This window comes from Phascolarctos cinereus, unplaced genomic scaffold, assembly GCF_003287225.1.
Source record: "Phascolarctos cinereus isolate Bilbo 61053 unplaced genomic scaffold, phaCin_HiC Scaffold_5;HRSCAF=322, whole genome shotgun sequence".
Lineage (NCBI taxonomy): Eukaryota > Metazoa > Chordata > Mammalia > Diprotodontia > Phascolarctidae > Phascolarctos > Phascolarctos cinereus.
Window position 1 is genome coordinate 401,272,276 of NW_027555958.1, and position 24,207 is coordinate 401,296,482.

The 24,207-nt window shown below is 36.9% G+C and overlaps 1 protein-coding gene across 1 annotated transcript in view; it reads right to left on the reverse strand.

Moving 5' to 3' along the window:
* Nucleotides 1-24,207, reverse strand: part of HMCN1 (hemicentin 1) — a 495,504-nt gene that overhangs the window by 149,561 nt on the left and 321,736 nt on the right. Inside the window, 6 exon segments of the mRNA XM_020984406.2 lie at nt 1,304-1,417; nt 10,296-10,463; nt 11,605-11,886; nt 13,667-13,828; nt 15,358-15,480; nt 22,637-22,733. Of these exon segments, the coding sequence (XP_020840065.1) occupies nt 1,304-1,417; nt 10,296-10,463; nt 11,605-11,886; nt 13,667-13,828; nt 15,358-15,480; nt 22,637-22,733 (946 nt within the window).

Here is a 24,207-nt window from a genome sequence, read left to right on the forward strand (position 1 = left end):
AGGCCAGAGCTCTATCCACTGCACCACCTAGCTGCCCCCAAACCCTCACTCCCCTTGGCTTTTTCTATTGTGATAGTCTCCCAACTAGTCTCCCTGAATCCAGCCTATACTCTCTAGACACAACTGCCAAATTGATATTCGTGTATGGTGACTACATCAATACGTAGCAGCCTTTCTTTTAAATCTCAAACTGCCTGGTAAACGTGTTAAAAGTTGTAATCTTCATTGATTAAGGTCACTGGGGAAAGAAGAATGAAACACAGAAAGAGGGGGGGAAGAAAAGAAAGAGATACAGAGAAAGAGAAGTGGAGGGAGGAAAGTTATTCCATTTATGGTCTGAGACAAAATGTTGGTGAGAAGGGAGAGTTGGGTCCCTGTAGAAGTCTTGTAGTGCGCAGCCTGGGTTTGGGGACTGGGTGTGGAAGGCTGACCTCAGAGTCAAGCTTCCCTTTCATGGAACTAAGCATTCAGACTGGACCTGGAGGATGAGTGTCCCTCTAGGAACCACGAATAAGTGCAAAAGGGGATTTTGTGACTGGCATTGGGACGCCCTTCTGGAGACAGAGTTTCAACAGCAGCTCTGGGCTGAGTGGTAGGCAATTTCATCCATTTAATACTTCATATTATTTTGTGTCATGATGACATAATACATATACCCATCAGATTATAATGAATTTAATTGTGATGGATTATTAGAGAATGAACAAAAGTTGCATATAAGTTTAATGAAAAGACACCGTAAGGCTTGATATGCATAAATTAGACTGTGATCCTAATGCATTTATTAACAATTTTCTACTGTATCAACAAAATATAATAACATTATTTTAGTCCAGAGATGAGTCACATGCAATTTTTGATGGTAAGTGAACAGAAAGGTTTCTTTCAAAGTCATAGATTAGTTCTCATCTTTACCAGTATACAGATGAACACAATACATCGTAGTTACCATAGGAGAGAAGAGTAAGGAGAATACATTTTTAAAGTCACATTGAATCATAATCAGCTATTGGAAACTACAGTCAAAGTTTCAAAATTGTTGGCAACAAATCAGGCACTAAGCAGTACTCTGGAGAAATAGCAGGCCGCAGAAAGCTCTTATGGCAAGGCCAACATGCAGGAAGACTTGGCTATCGAGATATTCTTACCTAGTGTGACGTTGCTAAAAAATCTGGGATCAAACTCAAGGAAATATAATTATGAAATCAGTCAGGAAATGCATTTCCACTTTGCTCCCAGAATGGTCAAGGCCACTTAGAAGAATGTTTTCTGAGTGCCCAAGTTGGATGGACTATCTACTTACCTAAAACAGAGAGACCAAAGGTTCTCCTTTTTTCACCAGCTGCATTCCTTACTATACAAGTGTACTGGCCAGCATCTTCCACTCTGGCCTGCATCAGTCGTAGCATCCTTCCTCCTGGGTAGATAAATCACAAGATAAAGTTCATAATGAGTGGACTTGGAGCAGGAAGAGATCTTAGAAGTCATCTAGCCTAGCACCTTCATTTTACAAGTGAAGAAACTAAAGTGCGCAGAGGTCAAGCAATTTACTTAAAGTGACTGGTGGTAAATGAAAGAGACAATATTTGAACCTAATTCCTCTGTCTTTCCACTTATGGCCTAGTGATTTTTAGCAGTATCAGTTAAAATTCACTGAAAGAATTTGGTCATTTTCAATGAGATCTGGTGCAACAGTGTTTGATTTCAATTCGATTGAGGGGGAACCCAGTACTTCTTGGGGGAACCCATTCTACATTAGAACAGTTCTCATTTCTTTTTAGAAATATTACCTTATATCAAATAGAAATCCGCTTCTTTGTATAGTATTTTGCTTATAAAAAGTATTAATAAATGTTGGACAAATTTGAATTTGCAACCTCTATCATTGTTCCTGCTTTTTCCCACAAGCCTGTCTTTTTTTGCATGATAAATAGCCCTTCAAATATTTAAAAACTGCTGTCGTGTCTCTCAAGTATTTTCGCCTCTAGGCTAAACAATCTCAGTCCCTACAATTAATTCTCCACTACTGCCACTATCTTGACAATACTTTTCTGAATGGATTTCAACTTGTTTACTGTTCTACAAACTTGGAAGCATTATATAAATGTTGTTGTTGTTATTCCTAAAGTAAGGTTCCGCAAATGAATATAGTAGACTATATGGGATTTATCTGGTACAACAGAATGACCACTTTCCTTGTTCTGATTACTATTCTTTTTTTATGCAGCCTAAGAAAGCTGTAGTACTTTTGGCAGCTATGTCACAATGTTGACTCATGTTGAGTTTGGAGGCCACTAAAACCTCCAGGTCTTATATTTTTTAATATAATTCATTACTTTTATTTTGAAATTAGAAACAAAAATAGCATTGCCACATACACAATACAAAAGAAAACTATACATGAAACATGATCTTCCACTTCATACTACTTGCCTTTTTAAAAAGTATAAAATAAATTTCATGTTACTTTTAAAATTGTCCTGCTTGTCTGTGCTTCCTTCTGAATTTCCTTCTCTCTCTACTGTGCATTATTAAGTTTCAGTGGCCCCTTTTTTGAGGAGCAACACTGTTGTAAATACTTTTTTTTTCCCTGCAGTTAAAAATGGAGAGGGAAAAAATCCTTTAATAAATAAGTACAATCTAGGGGAATAAATCTACAGTGGCCATCTAAAAAAAAAATCTCTTGTCTCTTTCTATAGAATGAGTTTCTGATCTCTTCGTCAGGAGGTGGATAACATTGAACTTTATAGGTTCCCTGGAAATATGGCTCGTCATTGCATTGATTAGAGTAATCAGATCTTTCAGAGCTGTCTGTATTTACAATGTTGTTGTCCTTGTATAAATTGTTCTCCTAGTGCTGCTGCTTTTTATTAGTTTATATTACACAATATTATTTTAAATTGCCTTTTTCATTATTTCTTACAATGCAGTAATACTCCATTACATTCATATACAAAAATTTGTCCAGTCATTCTCCAATTAATGAACCAAGGAGAAAACAAAAGAACTGAAATAGTGCCTTTCCTCAAAGAGCTTATGGCCTATTAAAGGAAATACCACATACACAGCTAAGTTTAAACAAAATAGGTACAAAATGCTGTCTTTTAACAAGGAAATTCCAGTGAGGTATTTCCTCTACCACAAGAGTGCCATCTTTTTTTTTTTTTGAAATTTATAATCCTAGAGCCTGGAGCTATGGAAGTTAAAGTGACTTACCTAGAGTCACACATCTAGTGTATATCATTGCTGGAGCCAGACCTTCCTGACTCTGAAGCAAGCTCTCTTTTGGCCAGGGTTAACCATGGTAATTTCTGGTTGGGGAAATACTAGGAATTGGAGGGATCAGGAATTGTCTCATTTGGAAGTCATGTTTGGCTAAGCTTTGAAAAAAATGAGGAATTCTAAAAAGTGGAGATGAGAAGGGGGTTCATTCCAAGGAACTAATTGCCCATGCAGAGGTACAAAGATGGGAGATAGATTGCTGTGTGGGACACATAGCAAGAAGGACAGTGATGTAGAAAAGGAAGTGATGTTCAAAAGGAAAGTGCAAAGGACTTTAAGTACCAAAGAGAGGAGGTTGTATTTGATCTTTGGGTTAACTAGGAGTCACTGGAGTTTAACGAGTAGAGGAATGGCATGATTAGACCTGTGCTTTAGGAATAACCTTTTGGCAGCTGTCTACTTCAAGTAGGGGCCCGTTTCTTTTTTGATCTTTTGCTCAATAAGGTTTAAAAAGCTGTTATTCCTATGACTTCACTGCAGGCTCAGTTCATTCTAGGCTTTAGTGTTTCTGATACTGTCATTATAGAATCATGTTACTCTTTTGCAGTCATCCTGAGTGACCTGAACAGAATTTATATTATCTTGTAATATACTCCAGGTTGCCTACACAGAAATCGGGAAACATATGAGTTCAGGAAACAGCTTACATGCTTGGCACAGAGGTGTGATTGTTAGGGATGCAGCTTTTCAATGATATCAGCTACCAAGGTATCCTGACTTGCATCTATGGGCAGGTAAGCCCAAGAGCTGTAGGAATAGCAGTGCCCCTTAGGCCACCAAATCTGCTACCAGCCTGACCCTACAGCCACTATACAGGGGATCCAACTTTGAGGAAGTCCAACTTGGAAATTGCCTCTACACGTATTTTAGGTTTCAAACTCTCAGCAGCCACACATATGGGAGACTCAGAAAATTATCACCAGCAGCGTACTTGGCACATTCAACATCAGACTTATGGTGTTACTAATGCAAATAATATTTGCATTAAAGAATATGTAGTACCATCTGCTTTACTGCTACACCCTAGGGACTACAGGGCCCTTCCACCCAACTTGCAGCTGAAACCTCCTCTGTGCATTATCCCTCTATTAGAATGAGTTCTTGGGGCAGCTAGGTAGTGCAGTGGATAGAACACCAGCCCTGAAGTCAGGAGGACCTGAGTTCAAATCTGACCTCAGACCAAACACTTGACACTTACTAGCTGTGTGACCCTGGGCAAGTCACTTAACCCCAATTGCCTAAAAAAAAAAAATGAGTTCTTTTAGAGTAATGATTGTATTCCAAGTGCTTAATACTGTGTTTGGCACCTAGCAAAAGGGCAATAAATGCTTTAATTAATTAATTCCTCTGAATATCCCCTAGACTTTTCTCTTTTGCAAAAGCAGAGTAATTAATTTATGGTTTGGCTTAATGAAGAATTTCATCATTTAAAAGGTGAAGAAAGTGACCAGGATTGAAATTCTCAGCCTCATTCTGACCAACTAGGAGACAATGATGGGAATCATGAGGGCAAACGAGCACTTTGTTTGAAGGAGGGAAATGCTTACAGCAATGTTTCCCCACTCATATACTCATGAGGATAAAGTCTTAACTTCTGACAGTCTTTAACAATCCTTTTACACAACTACAAGTGATTCACTATCCCACTCACTTTTCCAATAAAAAGCAGCTTTTCCAATAAGGATAGAAGACGGGAGGGTTTGGAATTAAAAATGCTTTTCTGTTTGGGGCATTTTTAATTTTAAATGTTGATTTCAGTTGGAGATGTCAAATGAGCAGTTTGAGATGCAGGACCAGAGTTCCTGACAGAGGTGAGGATGTTTATATATGAATCTTGAAGCTGTCTGATGGTGATGATATTTAAGCCCATGGGACCTGCTAAGGTCACTAAGAGAGAGTGTAGCAACAAAGGAGAAGGCAGTCCAGTGATAAGCTTTATGTTACACTCAGACGTCTCTCCTCAGATAACTCCCCATTCCCACCTGGCTGCACTCATTGTGGACTTCTCTTTCTTTTCTGTTTTTGAATCCTAAGCACTTAGCAAAGTTCGTGGTACACAGTAGGTACTGAATAAATGTTTATTGACTGAATATTGACCCTCGTGAATAGAGGAGAAGGGATAGATATTGAGCTAACTGAGGAGTCTGAGAAGAAACAAACGACTAGGAACATGACAAGTATTCTCAGCCTGGTACATATTAAGGGCTTAATGCATGCTTGCTGGTTGACAGAATGATTAGTAGGACAACATGGAAAAATCAGTGTCCTAAAAACCCAGAAAGGTAGAACAGGAAAATGTTAAATTTTCTTTCAGATGTCTCTAGTTTACTTTCTGTCATTTTAAGCACAAAATATCATTAAAGTTGTATCTATATGACATCAAAACAATCAGCTAAAAATAATCCAACATGGAAATGATGCAACCATTTTGGAGAACAATTTGAAACTAGTGCCCAAAGGGCTATAAAAATGTGCATACCCTTTGACCCAGCAATGGCACTTCTAGGGCTATATCCCAAAGAGAAAAGGACCCACATGTACAAAAATATTCATGGCAGCTCTTTTTGTGGTGGCAAAGAATTGGAAATTGAGAGGATGCCCATCAATTGGGGAATGGCTGAGCAAGTCGTGGTATATGAATGTAATGGAATACTATTGTGCTATAAGAAATGATGGACAGGCTGACTTCAGAAAAACCTGGAAAGACTCTTATGGTCTGATGCTGAGTGAAGTAAGCAGAACCACGAGAATGTTGTACACAATAACAGCCATCTTGTGCGATGACTAATATTGATAAACTTAACCCTTCCCAGCAATACAAGGATCTAAGACATCTCCGGAGGCCTTGTGATAGAAAATGCTATCCACATCCAAAGAAAGAACTATGGAAATTGAATTGCTATTTTTTTTCTCTTCTGTTGACTTTTGTTTCCTCTTTCTGATGGTTTCTCCTATTGGTTTTATTTTTTACTTACAACATCACTAATGTGAAAATATGCTTAATAGGAATGTAAATGTACAGCCTATATCATATTGTGTGCCATCTTGGGGAGAGTGGTGGGGAGGAAGGGGCAGAAAAGTTTTAAACTCAAAAGCATATGGAAGTGATTATTGATAAATCAAAATAAATTAATAAAATAAATAAAAAAATAATCCAACATGCATTTGTTTGGAGTCCAGACTGTGCAAGTTGCTATAATAATAACTGACGTTATGTTGACTTCCAAAAGGCTCACTGCCTAAATTCATGAGTTTTGTTTTTAACTGACATTAGTCAAATCAGTTATTACATACATACAAACAGACTAACTGTGAGGAGAATATCCAATATCAGGAAAGGCTTCAGCAACTTAATCCTAGTTTGGGTGACAGATTTCATTCATTCATAGGATTATAGACTTAGCCTAACTTCATTTTACAGATGAGAAAACTGAGGCACACAACAGGTAATTTGCCCATTGCCATTTACCTAACAAAAGGCAAGGCCTAGTGTCAAACCTCAGTCTCCTAAATCCTGACCCAGCACTTCTACTGTACAATGTTGCCTCCAAATTTCAGTTTAGAGATATTTGAGCAACCAAAAACACATAAGTCATCCACATCATACAAAATGCCACCACTTAAAGTCCAGGACCATTATTTCTTGGTGTTTTCAGGTGTCTCATTTAACCCAAATGGAAGTCAAAAAGATCCTGAAAGTTTTATTTATGTGGAGTTATTTCACTTTGTCTAGCAGTTATCTATCTTTGGTCCACTTAATAATGATGCTAAGGTTGTCACCAAATCCATTAGTGTTTTCAAAATAGCTGTACTTTAAAACCCTCAGGAGGACAGATTTTTTACTGAGCCAGAAGCACACTGCAAACTGGGCAAAGGCTGAATGTCAACAAGTCATGTGCCATTCATCTGATACTCATTCATCTCTTGTGCAAGGCAAAGGTTCAGATTTTGTTACTGAACAACTCCTTTGGCAGAGCCTCAGGGGGAAATAGTTTGAATCTGTTAGCTCATGGATCTGCAGCAGCTGTTCAAGCAAAACAAAAGAAAACAAAAACCCCACTCTTTCAAGTCAACCAAAAAACCTGAGTTCATCACTCGGCTCAGCTTTTAGCTATCCCACAGGGCTCTGGTTTGGCTGTTAAGTGTTCCCACTTTTCATCAATAGGGATTTGGTTATTTGCTGTACTCTTCTGGGGAGAGGGGAAGGTGGTGGTGGGGAGGCAGGGAGGAGCACGTTACAGATTAGTGCATAAGCTCTTTGATGACTATAAAACACTATGTGCAATGTTCCGCAACCAACATTTAGCAATAATTCTTTAAACTTCTAGTACATTCCTAGAGTCAACAGAGACTAGAAGCACTCTTAAAATGATGGAAGTGGGAGCCATGCAAGAGGAAATAGCTCCCCAAACAGAAATAACAAAGCTCTTAAAAGATTATTCATTCCAATAATATAGTTAATACCATTGCGATACCCTTTTCCAGCTCCTCAATATATAGACTTGAATCATGCAACTTTAGAGCTGGAAGAGAGCTTAGGGACCATCTACTCTTAATACCTTTGATCTTAGAATCTTAGAATGTTAGGGCTGGAAGGGACCTTTGGGGACACCACACAGTGTGTGGTGTCATGGGAAGAACCTTGGATTTGGAGTCAAAGAAATTGGGTTCAAATCCTGACTCTGCTGCTTGTTACCTATATGACCTTTGGGCAAGTCAGTTAACTTCAATAGGTCTCAGTTTCCTCATATGCCAAATAAGGGGGTTAGATAAAATACCCAAACTGCTTGATCTTACACATGAAGAAACCAAGACCCAGAGAAGTCCAGTGACTTGGCTAATATCTGTGAGGTTAGATTGTAGTAGGGTTGGATTTAAAACCTAGTTCTCCTAAGCCCCATTCTTAGGAGATGCTAAGGAAATAACTACCTCATCAAGTCCCTGTGGACCCCTTCTCCCATTGGTGAGTTCATTCTGGAACCTCCATTTTCAGGAATGGCCCTGACCAGCCATGCATTGGTCTTCAGACTTTGCCGATATACTTTCGCTGTATTCTCCCTTAGCCCCCTTCTTTCCTTGATGAGTTCTTTCTGGAACCTCCATTTTGAGGAAGGACCCAGACCAGTCATGCTTCACTCTCTGGACTTCCCAGACCACTTTGCTCTTCAGCTCCCTTTCCCCCACAATAGAATGTTGAAGACAGGGTCTGGCTTTCTCTTTGCTCCTATTTGTATACTCAGTGTCTGCCACATTGTAAGTGCTTAATAAATGCTTGTTAACTTGACTTGATTAGAGCAGATCAAATACATGAAGACAGCTAATTTTTTTTATCTCCCTGGCATACAAAAATGGCAGTATAGATCTACCATGTCCTTTAACTGCTTCCCTATCTCAAAGTGGTGATTGACTATGAGTCACTCATACCCTTCTAGCCCAGACTCTCATGGAACCAGTAATACACATCTGCCTAGGATTTTCTTTTCTAGGAAATACAATCTTAGTTCCTTTAACTGCTTCTCAGGTGACACTGATTTCCAGACTTTTCACCAGCACATTTGCCCTCCCCTGAAGGGGTTAAAGTTTACTAGTATTTCTGCTAAAATGTGGATAAAAATACTCCAGATGAACTCTGTTCAGTTTAGAGTCTAATGGACTCTTATCTCTCTTGTTCTGGAAACTACATTTCCATTAATACAGCCCAAGATTGCGCTAAAGTTGGTTTTTTAACATTCAGGTCACATTCAAAATTAAACTTCCAGACAACCAAACCATTAAATTTTCTTCTTTTTAAATGTTTTTCTACATCACTGCTACTTTCCTACGATTTTCCCCCAGCCCCTCCCCAACACCCATAGAGTCCTCCCTTGGAACAAGCATCGTCAAGCAAAATAAATCAGCGTGTTACATTAGCCATGTCTGACAAGGATGCCTTATTCCATAGCTGCAGTCCACCAAGAGGTAGGAGGTGTGGTTTCATTGTTAGTCCTCTGTCTCGATTCTAGAGTTTTGGGGGGTTTTTTCCACATAAACTATTACGGTTCTCCCCCATTCTGTCTTTTAGCTGTTAATCTTCTGTGCCTATTTCACATTTATTTAGGCAGCTCAGTGGTGAAATAGAGCGCTGGACCTCGAATCTGAAAACTCTGAAGTTCAAAAGCTGGCCTCAGAGAGTAGCTATGTGACCCTGGGCAAGTCACTTTACCTTGGTCTTCCATTAGGGTCCTTATCTGTAAAACAGGAATAATAATGGCATCTCCCTCCCAGAGATATGGTGAGGATCACATGAGGTAACATTTGTAAAAGCACTTTGTAAACTTTAAAGTGTCATAGAAGTGCTAGCTGTTATTATTCCCATTTCAAATTTTATCCCATGTAGTGTCAGCTCATGTTTCCAGTTTATTACATTTTTGTATTCTAATTTCTTTTTCATCCATTTAGCTTTCCTTTCCAGCATTCAAGCATACAACAATTTTAAAGGTATTTGAAAGTCCTTGGGAGTCAAGAACAGCTCAATTCTAACTCTGCCTCAGATGTTCACTAGCTCTGTAATCCTTTCTTAGGATTTCCTTATCTATAAAGCAAGAACAATAGCACCTACTTCACATGACTTTTGTGAAGAACCACTGTAACAATACAGGTCAAGTGCTTTGCAAACCTTCTAGTGCTATATAGATGTGAATTATCTTTATTGAGGTCAGAGGCCATTTCACTTTTGCCTTTGAATCACCAGTACCTGGGACAGTGTCTAGTATACAGAAGCTACTTAATTAATGTTAAATGGAAACCTTCAAATATTCTTAATTAATATGAAAACTTTCCTAAATAATCAAACTTCTAACATTTGGTTCTTGTGGTAAATGCTGGATCAAAATTGAAAATACTGAATGACAAGGCTTGGAGGAGAATTTCTGCCTAGCTGTGGCCATTCTGTGCTGTACCACCAACACTTCTGGTCTGTTTATGGAGGAGTCCAATGTAACATCTGAAAGCAATATTATCCATTTTCCTAATACCTGAGAGAATTCTCATGGAGCTCCTTAGGGTAATGGGCCATCCATCCTTAAGCCAGGTTATTGAAGGTAGAGGAATTCCTGATGCTTCACAAGTCAATGTAACAGGATTCTTCTCCACCACACTTATGTTTTCAGGCACTTCCTGGTCTCCTACAATGCTTGGCGGAACTGTAACACAAAAGCAAGTAAATCAATAGAAAACAAGTACCTAATGGAAACTTTTTTCTCTTGTTACATATTCTAGTAAGCAAAAAACAATAAAAAGCATCCACTAACTTGAAACAAAGCACTAATGAGAAATCACCAAATTAAAATTTTTCTCTCTTGGTATACAAAAATGGCAGCGTGGACTACCATGTACTTTAACTACCTCCCCTCCCCCAAAGTGGCAAATGACTCTAAGTTAGTCATACATTCTGGTCCAGACTCTCACGTAACACAGTATTATACATCTTCTAGACTAATGACTGTGATTGATGATCCAATCTGTGACTATGGAATAAGGTTAAAATTCCAAGATTAGATTAATTAGAACCAAGGAAGATAAGCAGGCCAGATACTTTTTAAAGCTATCCTTACATGAATCAGAATAACACTGCTAATTTTTTCTCCTTTGTCTTTACTTAAAAAGATGACCTGTACGTACCTTTGGAATTTGATGCCTATTAGGTCTTAAAGGTTTACACTTTGGTCCCTTAATACTGAATAGCAAAGCAAAGTTTTATATATTTCTTCCCTGGCTTCATGATACTACTGTTATAGTTCTCTAAGTCCACTGTTCCCAAGATAGTTAAATATATATTACACATGGGGCACGTTTGTGCATACACACTTGTTTCTTTTCAATGAATTTTTTTAATTCATTACCTAGCATACAACCCCCTTTAGCTGCCTTAAAGAAAATCTGTATATACTTAAGGTTAAAAAGGGCAAAAGAATCATAAAGGTGGAAGACATTAAGTTTATTTTAGGGTAGGTAAGTATGTTAATCCTTTCTGGTCCTTCTCTTTGGGAAGAATTAATTCCAAATAGTTTGAGGCAAATATATAATTTTATTATTTCATTTTTTGTTTAATTTCCTAAAAAGATATATAATTTTTCTTGATCTCAGCAAAAAAGAAAGAAAGAAAGAAAGAAAAGCTAGAAAGCCTAGGTAGGATATGTGAAGAATTGTAGGACTATACCAAGAGTTATCTTTCAGAGGATGGAAAGTAAGACATATATCTAACCTTCAGGATGTCAGGCATCAAACTGAAAAAAAAATTGACATAGTTAAAATTGTCTAATTTACTTTGTCCTTTTTACTCACCATGAACACTCAAGTCATATTTTTTATCAGTCATTCCTGCTACATTCACTGCCACACACACGTAACGTCCAGTGTCTGACACATGGATGTTTTTCAGTTGAAAGAGGTGTCCCTCATTCAGAATTTCCACTCCTCTTCCGGTGAGCAAAGGGCGGCCATCTTTCATCCAGGTTACTGATGGTTTAGGAATGCCCTGTACTTCACATTCCAAAGTGACACTCTTCCCTCGGGTCACAGTGACTTCTGCAGGGTGATTACTGTTCCTTGATATGGTTGGACGAGCTAGAGAAGCAGAGAGAGAAAGATACTGTGAAATTCAACTCTGTGCTTCAAGAATTACACAGATATTTTCAGATTAGCAAGAACAGAAAGAATGAGGTCAACTCTGTGAAAGGAGATAGTGAAAGAAAACCCCAGGACTGCAAGAAGTAGTGGTGATAAACTGAGAGAGAAAAACTCTCCATTAAGACATAAAAGACAACATTTTTGACAAAATGTAAGAAAGGATGGTGTTGAAGAAATCATTTTTTAGAGGGCCAGAAAAAATGAGCCTCTTTATCTCTTCAATTTAAAATTTTCTTAGTAGTGTTTTTTTTTAAGTTTTCCTAATAATAGTTTGTCTTAGACAAGCCCCAATTTGAAGCACACACCCTTTGCACAGCCTTACATACAGAAAATAACAATGAAACTTTCTGATCTAAATACATTAGAGTTTGAGAACTGAAAATGACCTTAGAAAACAGATCTTATCCAACCCCTTCTTTTGGAAGATAGGGAAACTGAGACATGGAGTGACTTTCCTAAAAGACTTTTTGAAAACAAAAAACCTTCAAAACTTATTTATACTGTCAACCTTCTTATATGTGTCATGGTATTAGATACAAGTTGTTCCAGTATTGCAAGAGCCCTATAGATAGGATTTATAAAGCATTTTTAGCATCTTCTTCCAGGAAAAATTTATGAAATCAAAAGGTAGACTTTAAACAAAATTCTAAGATACAATGTCATAATCTTTAATATACTTCAATACTTTCACGTATCTTTGGGCCAGGTGTTCTTAACCTTTTCTGTCTTACAGGACTCTTTTGGCTATCTGGGAAAGCTAGCACAAGCTTTTAAAAGCAAAAATAAATTGATAGGATTAAAAAGAAAATAAAATAGCTATCAGAATATTTTTCAAAAGTTTCCCTGGTTAAGAAGCCTTGTTTTGGGCATCATTTTTTTCTCCTCAAGAAAATGTTGTGGGTTTTTTTTTTCTGAAACAAAGGTATATCTTTTTATTATGCCATTATTCTCTTAGTGATAATATGTAGTATTACATGGATATAAAATATGGAATACTAGAACCTCTGGAGATTCAGAATTGTAAATATCCCAAAAACCAATGGAAAGAAAATTGATGGGAGCAATTAGGCTGTGGCATTTGCCAATGATGACTTAGTGCACTCGAGAAATGGCTTAAAATATAGGGTTGGAAAAAGAGATGGGCCAGTCATTGAAGGAGGACCTGAAATGACAAATCTCCCTCATTCTTATAAAACCCTCACTTGATTTCACCAATCAGACTAGCTACCACCTTTTATCAATTCTCCCTTTCTCAGTTAACTCCAAAAGTATCTACACTAACTACCTCCATTTCTTCTTCTTCTTCTTGAACTTTTCTTTTAAAAATCTTGTTTCTGACTTCATCATCCAACTGAAGCTGCTCTTTCCACAGTAACCAACAATCCAATGGCCTAAATCTAAATCTAGATCTAAATATTATGGCTTTTCCCCAATCTCATCGTTCTTGACCTCTCTGCAGTTACTAAAGACTGCATGAGTGCAAAATTTTTTATTATTTTAGACTTTTATCTACATGACACCGACTGTTTGAATGTTTCAAAATATCTAGGGCTTATACAAGTAGATTATTTGATAGTTGATTTAATTTTTCATTTTTCTACCAAATTGTTGAGTGTTATGATACAGCTTTAGAGTTTTGACTGAGTCCTAATGGGCATAAAGAAAAAAAGATTGTGATAAATGAAAAGGAAAGTAAGCAAAAGACTGGTTGACTTACTGTAAACTTGCAGATTATATCTTTTCTCTGCATTCCCAGCAACATTTGATGCAATACATGTGTATAATCCTGCATCAGACCTTTCAGCAATTGAAATCTGCAGCTGTCTGCCTCCCGATAACATCCTGACTCTCCCTGTGGAATCAGTCAGTATTGGAGACCCTGAAAAGAATGTCCAGCTTCAGAATTTGTACACATTACTTTAGTAGGTATAATGTGATAGCCTCTCTGTTCAAATAACCAAGAGGCAATGTGCCTGTCATAAAAGATGAATATTCATGTGGTGCAACTTCCCTCTGTCTGTCAAATGTATGGAATATACTCAGTTCTATCCCTGAGGGGAAAATGTTATATTTTGTAAAAATTCAATTTTGAAAGTAATAGAAAACAAAAAATGAAATTCAACCTGATAAAGGTTAAAGAGAGGAAAAACAAGGAGTAAAAGAATTGGTCAGATATAGGGGCACACATCTGTAGGCCCTGCGGCAGAGGAAGCTGAGTCTTGATTTTGGGAGTTCTAAGTCACAGTAGGGCTAAAGCCAATCAGATGTTTGCATGGTAAGTCCCTAGATGTCCTATGTAAGTCCCTAAAGCCCCAGGCTACTTAAGGAGGCATGAATTGTCTCAGACTAGAAAAAGAAGCAGGTTAAAGTTTTCTTTCTGATCAGTATCATGAATTTGGCCTGTAAAAAGGGTGAGATAGAGAGATTCTACTTCCAAGAGAAAAAAAGAAATAAAAAAGAAAAGAACCAGTTGATAATTTATCTAGTCTAAAACTAGGTTCTAAGAAAAAACTTTAACTAGTAAAATATATATAATATATAAAATAAATAAAAAATAAAATAATATATATTATATATAAAATAAATAAATATTATATATAAAATACAAAAATATAGTTTATATTTAACTATAAAATTATGTCCAGAATCCTACTAAAAATTATGATTTTAAAAATACATTTTACACTGGATATTCACAGATAAAATTTAAGCAACAAAAATGAGTGTTAAGAATGGGGATTTTCATTGAATCTCCTTTTAAATGTACAAGAAATCTTAAAAGTTCATACTCTAGTCTAAGCAGCTCATCTGGCAGATAAGAACAATGAAGCTGGGGCAGCCAGGTGGCTCAATGGATACAGCACTGGCCCTGAAGTCAGGAGGACCTGAGTTCAAATCTAGCCTCAGACCAAACACTTGACACTTACTAGCTAGGCAAGTCACTTAACCACAATTGCCTAAAAAACCAAACCAAACCAAAACAACAATGAAGCTGAGAAGCTGATAGGCTTCTCCAAGCCAGTTCTGACTCAAAATGTGATGTTTCCCCTACATCAGAAGGCCTGTACTATGCATTTGGCACAGATGCTTTGTTAAATCAAACACTCCACTATGTGCCTAATTTTACAATCTAACACTGACAGAGGAAATTATTTACGGCTCTCCTCTGATGATCAGTGTTACAGAGATGTCTGAGTTCAGAAGAGTGCCTTTAACTGAGTAACATGCAATTTTTACAACAATATAGCTGAATGTTTAAAGCTATTCCATGTTATATAAATGCAAAATCTAGACATGAACAGAAAACCACTAAAATAAAATGCTTTGTTGACAACAACAAAAAAAGAAAATGTTTCCTTTTTTTTTTTTAAAACATGTTTTCAAAGGGCAAGAAGAGGCTTTTCTTACCTTTTTTTTTCCAAATGAGACTTGGTGGTGGAATGCCACTGGACTCACATATCAAACTAACAAGGCTGCCTTCAATGACTGTCAGTTGAGTAAGTTCATCTGCACCATGAATATTAGGTGGTACTGAAAAAGGAAGAAAAAGTTTCAATAACAGGACTGTTTTTACATTTGACATATCTTAGCCTTTAGCATTTTCAAGCTTTTGTGGCTGAGTTCAATCTCAGAGGTTAATTTTGTGATTTTTGAATGTAACGTTAATATTTAAATTTGATCTGAGAACCAATACAAGGCCCCTACTTGAATAGATTAAATCCAATTCTTGGGAATTGGACATGCTAACCATTTAGAAAATATTTCTTGGAGAGTTAAGGACCTTTCATGTCATTCACTTCCCCAAGGGAGACCAGGTTTGGCATCTAAAAGATGTATTTAATCAATTTACCAGAGCCTTGGTATTACATAATGGAAAGAACACTGAGTGTGGAGTCAGAAGATGTGGGTTCTAATCCTGGCCATTGAGAGAAATGATGATTTCTCTCTCATATTAACAGTCAGTTATTAAAACTGGTGAGACCCAAGCTTTTCTTTCCCCAGTTCTACTTTGTCAGAAGCCCAGTCTCTTTTAGAGAAGGCTGAAAGAAGATAGGATTAACATTCTCCTCATTCTGGGTATTGCTACTCCACCCAACTAATCAGACTTCTAATCTAAAATGAATTCTTGCCCACTGTGTAAGCTAACTTGGGTGGAGGTAGATCCTCTGTCAAGGTTGCCCAAGGGCAGGGTATGAGTAATCTGGGTGTAGAGGTAGTCCCTTTGGCCAAGAGTGATGTGAAGTCACTCTCTCATTAGAATAGATTCACCTACCATTGATTGTTAACCAATCAGAGTTAATTAACTCTGGCAGTTGCCACCCTGTGGACTGCCACTTTCCAAGGGCATGATTGTCTTTGGTCTGAGAGAGACAGCCAGATGACCATTCCTTTTATTAACAAAATGCTAACGTTATTAATAAAATGATTAATTGCCCAGAAATTATATCTCTCAAACTTTTTAAACATCACACCAGGGTTAGCTGATGTTTATATAGCATTTTAAGGCTTGCAAAGCAATGTATATGTGTGTATACATAACACAAAAATATGTATATCTAAAACCATGCTATATATAACTTGTCATATAATAATATGAAATATAATTACATATCATATATCATGTGTATGCATAATATATAATATATGCATGCTATAACATAATATAAACATATAGCACTAGGTAAAACTTAAAGCTCTAAATATACACTACCAGCTATTTTACATGTATGTAGATTATTTGATTTGATTCTCATAATAATCCTGTGAGGTTGGTGCAATTGCCATTTTAGAAATGAGGAAAAAGGGACTCAGAGAGCTTAAATCACTTGCTTAAGGAGGCCCCACAGGTAAAAAGTTTCTGAGTCAGGATTCAAAGCCAGGTCTTCATGACTCTAGCCTAGGATTCTATCCACTCTGCTATACTAGGCATCTAGTGCATCACACTAGTCATGCTACCTTGGATATGTGACCTTGACATAACTTCTGCCTAGTAAGCTTCAGTTTCCTCCTCTGTAAAAGGAGGATGGAATTAACTACTTCGCAAGGTTGTTAAAAAGAAAGTTCTTTGTAAAGAATAAGGGGTAAGAATAGGGTCTTAGAGAGTTCCCTAAAGCATTGTGTTGCCCAGGCTCACACAAGTCAAAGTCAGATGTGAGACTTGATCCCTGTGTTCCTGGTTTCAAAGCCATTTCTCAATCCAATAAATATACCATGCTGCCTCTTATAAAAAGGCCTATAAGATATGAATTGTTATAATTTAAAGCTCTTATCTCATTCAGGACTAAGCTTACCATGGCATATATGGGAAAGAATGGAAATGGTGAAGATGACTTGAGCAGAGTATTTCTTCTATTTGGGGAAGAGAGATAAAATGGTGACCTACCTGGTATATGATTTCAAGAGTGCTCTCAAATGCCAACCCCTCACCTGCCACAGTCCCTGAAATTCTAACTTATTCTTCTGGCTAAGGCAAGTTGAGAGCTGTTCAAATATGATTGTCATCTAGATTGTTATCTCATTAACTATCCATTTATGCCTTATTATGAATGTCTATCAAATCAGAATCGATCTCAACTATGAGTGACTTAGCTCTTCTCAGCAATACAATAGTCCAAACCAATTCCAAAGAACTCATGATGAAAAATGCTATGTACATCCAGAGAAAGAACTGATGGGAGTCTGAATGCAGATAGAAGCATAATATTTCCACTTTTTAAAAATGTGTTCTTTCCCCATTTTGGTCTGTTTCTTCTTTCACAACTTGACTAATATGGAAATATATTTTGCATGATTGCACCTATATAACCTATATCAAATTACTTACCATTTTAGGAAGGGAAGTTGGAAAGGAGGGAAGGAAAAAAGTTTGGAACTTAAATTTTTCTAAAAATGAATGTTAAAAATTGTCTTTACATTTAATTGGTAAAAATAAAATACTACTTAAAAAAATCAGAATCAATCACCCAGCCAGAGTCTAAGAATCCCTGAAGTAAATTTTGAGTACAGGGAGGGTCAGAAAGCAATACGAAGAAAGTACATCATAGAGTCACAGATTTAAGGCTTGAATGGACCTAGACCAATTCTGTAAAGAAAGGAGCAAACTTGGCATTTAAATTCAAGTCCTCCAATTTCAACTCTAACACTCCTTCCAACGTAGGTGGAAGGGAATGAAATTAAATGACAGTAGTGGAAGTCAATGAATGAATGGACAAGGTACCTAGAACACACTCCTTAACAGCACAACTCACCCTACAGATGACCTTTCTTGCCAGCATTAATATTTACTTTAGTAACATTCAGAAGTCTTTATGCTCACTGGGCTCTTAAAACCGGGGTATTTTCTGTTTCCTATGCTCTTCTAACATTAGCTAAGGGTTCTGATGTTTTGAGAGGAATAATAGACTTTTAGTTGATGTGATCATTTGTCCTAGTTCTTCTTAAGGAAGTTTACCAGATGCTTCCCTAAGGGTAAGAAGATTTCTATAAACCTAAGCAAAGTATTCCATCAATGTTTTGGGGTAAAGAAGAGGGAGAAAGATTATTGCCATACATGGATTTTACAGATTTCTTTTTGGACTCTTTTGAGCCCTGTATATCAGTGGCAATGTTTGTATAATGGAAAGGGAGACTGTCTTAGAGTCAGATGACTTGTGTTTATGTCCTGACATGGCCGCTGGGCACTTACTAACCATGTAACTGTGGGCAAGTCACTTAACTTCTGTTTGCCTCAGTTTTTTCCAACTATAAAACAGGAATAATAACAGCAACTGCCTTGCAGGGTTGTTGTGAGGATCAGATATCTGTAAAGCACTCGGCACAGAGACTGACAGATAGCGGACACTACACAGATGCTTATTCCCTTCCCTTCCCTCCCCCCTCCTAACTCTGGAATGATAGGATTTTGAGAAGTCATTCATACTCTCTGAGCCTGTTTTCTTCTCTGTAAAACAGGGATAATAGTACCTTGAACTACAGCAATTTGATGTGAGAACTCTGACAGCCTTTAAAGCACTACAGAAACATGAGCTGTGGGTGCTGCTGTTGTTACAGTTCCAAGATGATTAGAGGCAGTATGACACAGTGACTGAGGCTTGATTTGGAATCAGGAAGATGAGGATTCAGATTCTGCCTCTATGACTTCCTTAGTAGCTTTGTCACTATGGTAAAACCAATTAATATCAGTGCCAATCATCATTAATGATTCAACGTCAACTTTGGAGGAGGTCTTTCTCCAGTGGAGTGCCCCAGGGATCTGTGTTTGGTCCTGTACTCTCTAACATTTTCATCAGTGACTGGGATCAAGTTATAGACAGGATGCTCATTATGTTTGCAGCTTATAGAAAAGAAGGGGGATTTGCTAACAAACTGTATAACAGAGATAGGATTAAAAAGAAATCTTGACAGGTTAAAATGTTGGGTTTAATCTAGTAAGATGAAATTCAATCAGAATCAATGTCACAAATTATATTTGTGTTAAAAAAAAATTCAGCCTCAGAAGTACAGAATAGAGGAGGCATGGTTAGATAGGGGTTTGTCTGAAAAGATCTGGGAGCTTTAGTGGATTAAAAGCGCAATAAGAGTCAGCAGTGCGGTGTCTGGGCAAAAAGTTACTGTTATTTTGTGCTGCATTAAGACAGGCACAGTTTCCAAGAATAAGGAGATAATAGTCCCCCTGTTCACTTTCCTGGTAAGGTCACAGTTGAAGCACCCTGTTCAATTCTGGGCACCAGAACTAATAAAGACATGAATAAGCTGAGTGTATCCAGAGAAGAGCGAGCAGGATAATAAAGGGCCTTGAGATCATGTCATATGAGGATTAGTTAAAAACAATGTCAAAACCATAACAAATTTATAACCTCATCAACTGAGACTAACAATATGGAAATAACTATGGCACATTAGTGATATGTAGGATTAATGAACATTTTTGAGAAACATATCTTTATTATGTTCAAGGACATATAATGGACCCTACTTTTAAACTAAGTTAACAAAGATTTGGCAAATAAAGGTCTTCAGAGATCTAACTCCCTGGTGATGATGATAAATTCCTGAAGGTTACTAGAAATGAGAGTAATAATGTGATAAATATTCTCCATTAGTGGTTTTTAGGCAATGGAAGAGTCTATCTCATTACTGAGGCAAAGTAAGAAAAACAACCTAAAAGACTGTTTCCTTTCTCAATTCTCAGTATCCCAGGATTTTCTGAGTTACTGTAGTCACTGGGCTGCTAGGTGATACAGTGGGTAGAGGACCAGGCATAGGGTCAGGAAGATGTGAGTTCAAATCTGGCTTCAGACACTTACTAGCTACGTGGCACTGGGTCAGTCACTTAATTCTGTTTGCCTCAGTTTCCTCATCTGTTAAATGAACTAGAGAAGGAAATGGAAAACCATGCCAATATTTTTGCCAAGAAAACCTCAAATGGGGTTGCAAAGAGTTGGACACAACTGAACAATGACAACATAGTCACTGGGGAACAAGAGAGACATACATAGTAAAGATGTAGCTAGTTTTGCCAGTTCAATTACTACTTTAATTAAAGTAATTGATCCCTTATGATATAATCTACGTTTCACAAAGATCTCATTGATGTGAGTACAATGAATATCTCAACATTCAAGTCTGATCATCCTATGCTAATATGGTCCATACAGACCTATATGTCTTCCATGTTGCAGAACATTCCTCATCTCTTGACACTGTATGGGTATTTATGGAGCACATGGGCTGCCCATTTGTTATCAATCACTCTTTCAATGTGATCAGTTCCTCTTTTATAAGCATGTATTTTTCTGATTACATCATTTTTTCCTCTTTCTTTTACATAATTACTTGCTTGTACTATATTGTAGTCAGGTCACACTACCATGTATCTCTCTATTGCCATTTGGGTGATCCTCAACTTCCCTTATTTAGGACATTGCAGTATTATTCCATGACTCTCAGATATATAACATTGGCTATGTCACTTCTACTCAATAAACTCCAGTGATTCCACATTACTTCAAGGGTCAAATATAAACTCCTGTTTGACGTTTAAAATTGTTTGCTAACTAGCCCCTTTCTCTCTAAGGATCAAATATAATGTCAGATGGAAGCACTGAGCTGGATTTACAGCTCAAAAATATGGCCAGTCCCTGTTCTGGTCCCAGAGTGTGAACAGGGAATATAATTCTAAAATGGAAGCCATAAATTGCTTTTACAGAAAACTTTTGTTTTTTCAGTTGACTGGTCAAGATGAAGAAATATGAAGCTAAGTAAGATTAAAAATATCTTTCCTCTTAACTGAAAAATGATATTAGAATGTTCCTTACATTAACATGAAGGATAAAAGCAAACTTAATCAGGCTTACAAGCAAATGTTTCCCTCATTTTGTCTTTGGAATACACTTTGAAGTATGTTAGAATATAATAAAATATGAAATAATTTGGAACTTACCTTGTGGCCATTTAAAAAGAAAAAAAATTACACAGTTTGCATACTCCTGGAATAAGGATTGAAAAATTAGTTCTTTGTGGTAAATGAGAAAGAGCAAAATTGGCAACATTGCTCAGATCCTGGAAGAGGCCATCTATTTCACGTAGATGAACACTCATGGGTGTTTTCCTGTTCCTCTCTCACACACCATGAAGAAAAGTAACTCTGATATAATCTGAAGAATCAGGTCCATTAATGCTCAAATTTAGAATAAATTTCCTGATATTTAGACTGTGGAGCATTAAATACTGCCCTGATATTTTCTTCCCCTCTATTTCAGTAATTTCTTAACCAAAAGCGAATTTTTAAAAAGTATATGAAGACAAAATAAAGGAAAAGAAATGTACTTTTCGCTGGCTTCTATGTCTTTGCATAAAATTAACTTCTATTATAAAACATTTATTTTAAAGAAATTTTGTCCATTTTTTTGAAGTGAAAATAAATTGACCTAAAAGAGATGGCATTGACAAGAACTGGTGGCATTGACAAGAACTACAACCATTGCACTGAAAACAGTCTATCCTGTGAGAATATTTTGAGCTTTAAGGACACTGTCTGATAAACAATGATGCTTCTATACTTGCTAAGGTTATGATTGTGTTCATGTCAATAAAATTCTCTGAACCTGCCAGGTTCAGGGATGGGCCTACACCTGTAATCCTTGCTACTGAGAAGGTCGAGGCTGGCAGATATCTGGAGTTCTGAACTGCTGTAAGCTGAGCCAATAGGGTATCTACTCTACATTTAGCATTAACATGGTTGCCTAAGGAAGCAGCCCAGGTCAGAAGTGGAGTAGAGCTCCTGTGTCAATCAGAGTAGACAGTGGCTCACCAGTAGCCCTCAGACTTCTGACCTGAGTGGGAGATGGAGAGACTCAGTTTAAAAAAACCAAACCAAACCAAACCAAATAAAACCAAAACAAAACTCTGAACCTCAGTTTTCTCATTCTAAAAGGCCTGATAATACAATTACTGTATCACAGTATATCTACTATTAAAAATCATATAACTTATCTTTAAATAATTATCTGATACACATTTAATCGTCACCTTAAAGCAATGATTATGTATTCATATTTGTAGGTACAAATAAATGAAATTGGGCAACCTTTGTTATTTGCCCTCTGGAAACTCACAGAAAAGAATAAACTGATAAATAGCCAGACTTGTCTTTTGCTTTTCTTGGACCAGTGTAGATCACCCTTACCCCAAATGTTGACATTATAATTCTTCTCAGTTTTCCCAGCAATATTTGTTGCTTCACAAGTGTAGCGGCCAGTGTCTTGAACCTGTGCTCCTTCAATCTGAAAAGAAAATTATTATCTAAATTAGTTAATTTCAAGTTGAAAAGGTTAGGGATTTCATATCTAATCTGATTTAGTTTTTTCATATTAATCTGGTTTGTTACACACTTCAAAAATATCAAACATCCTTTTTTCTCAGAGTGTATGCTCAAGCCAATTTATACAGTAATGGATCCCCTTACTGCATTAAGACCCAGAAAGTTTTTCTAAATTACAGCTAGATATTTCATATAACTAATGTATGCTATTTCCAATACAATTCAAGAAACTCTAATGGTGAGTGGGGTGGAATAGGTAAAGTACGGGAGGTGAGGTTGTACTTTGAAAGGCCACAAATTGTTAGGGGAGGAGACATTTAGGACAACTTGAGGACAAACCAAAGAAAGCTATTTCACTCTGAGGGCTAACTTTGAAAGAAGACTCACTTTAAAGGAAGAAAAAGAATTTTTAAGTGGTAGGATCTAATGGGAGGACTCAAGGAAAAGATGATAGTTAAGAAGGTAATGTAAAGTAAACTAATTAGTGAAACAAAAGATCAGTGGGAAAAAGGAAAGGATTTAAGATACGAATATAAATTTGCTGAGATAAGGAAATAGAAATAAGATATAGCTGTCAAGTTTTTAAGAGGTGATATTGGCTATAAAGGTCTTAAGAATAATTAACAACTGGGGCATAAATACACATGAGTAGCTAAAAATATACTTGATTAAGTATCTTAAGGAATACTTATGTGAGGAAAGCCAAAAATCAGAACAAGGAAGCATAGTGGGGAGCATTTGGGTGAAGACTAATTGAGCGAAAACAAAAATGACTTTGTAATTGGGCTATATGACAGACCACCTATAGAAGAAAGGAATTTGGGAAACAAATTAAAAGTCTGTCATGATATAGAAGTGATGGGGGACTTCACTTATGCAGATATCCGTTAGAATATGACCCAAAAGCAAAGAGCCAATAAATGCTTGAATTTTTTTACAAACAATTTTATTCATCAAAGGGTGGAGAAACCAATCAAAGTAAATTCTATTCTGATTCTCAATCATAATTGATCAATCAACCAGTATTCATAAAGTACATAATATATATCAGGCACTTTGAAAGGCAGCAGTGACAAAAAAAATAAAAATGAAACAATCCCTGTCATCAAAGACATTCTAAGAGACAACACGTACTCCAATTATGTACATACAAAGAAGAAGCAAATTAGAAGCTGGGGAGAATAGGAAAGTCTATGTATAGAACATGGTATTTGAGTTGCAATTTGAAGAAAAAAAAAACCAAACCCCAGGGGTTCTAGGAGGCGAGAGGATGTTCCAGGCATAGGAGTCAGCATGTACAGAAACTGGAGATGGAATGCTGTGTGTGAGGAACAGTCAAAAATGAATTTGGCTGGACCAAAGAGGATGCAAAGGGTAGTAATGTATCATGATAGCTGGAAAAGGAGATTGGGGCTAGGTTGTAAATCAATGAATTA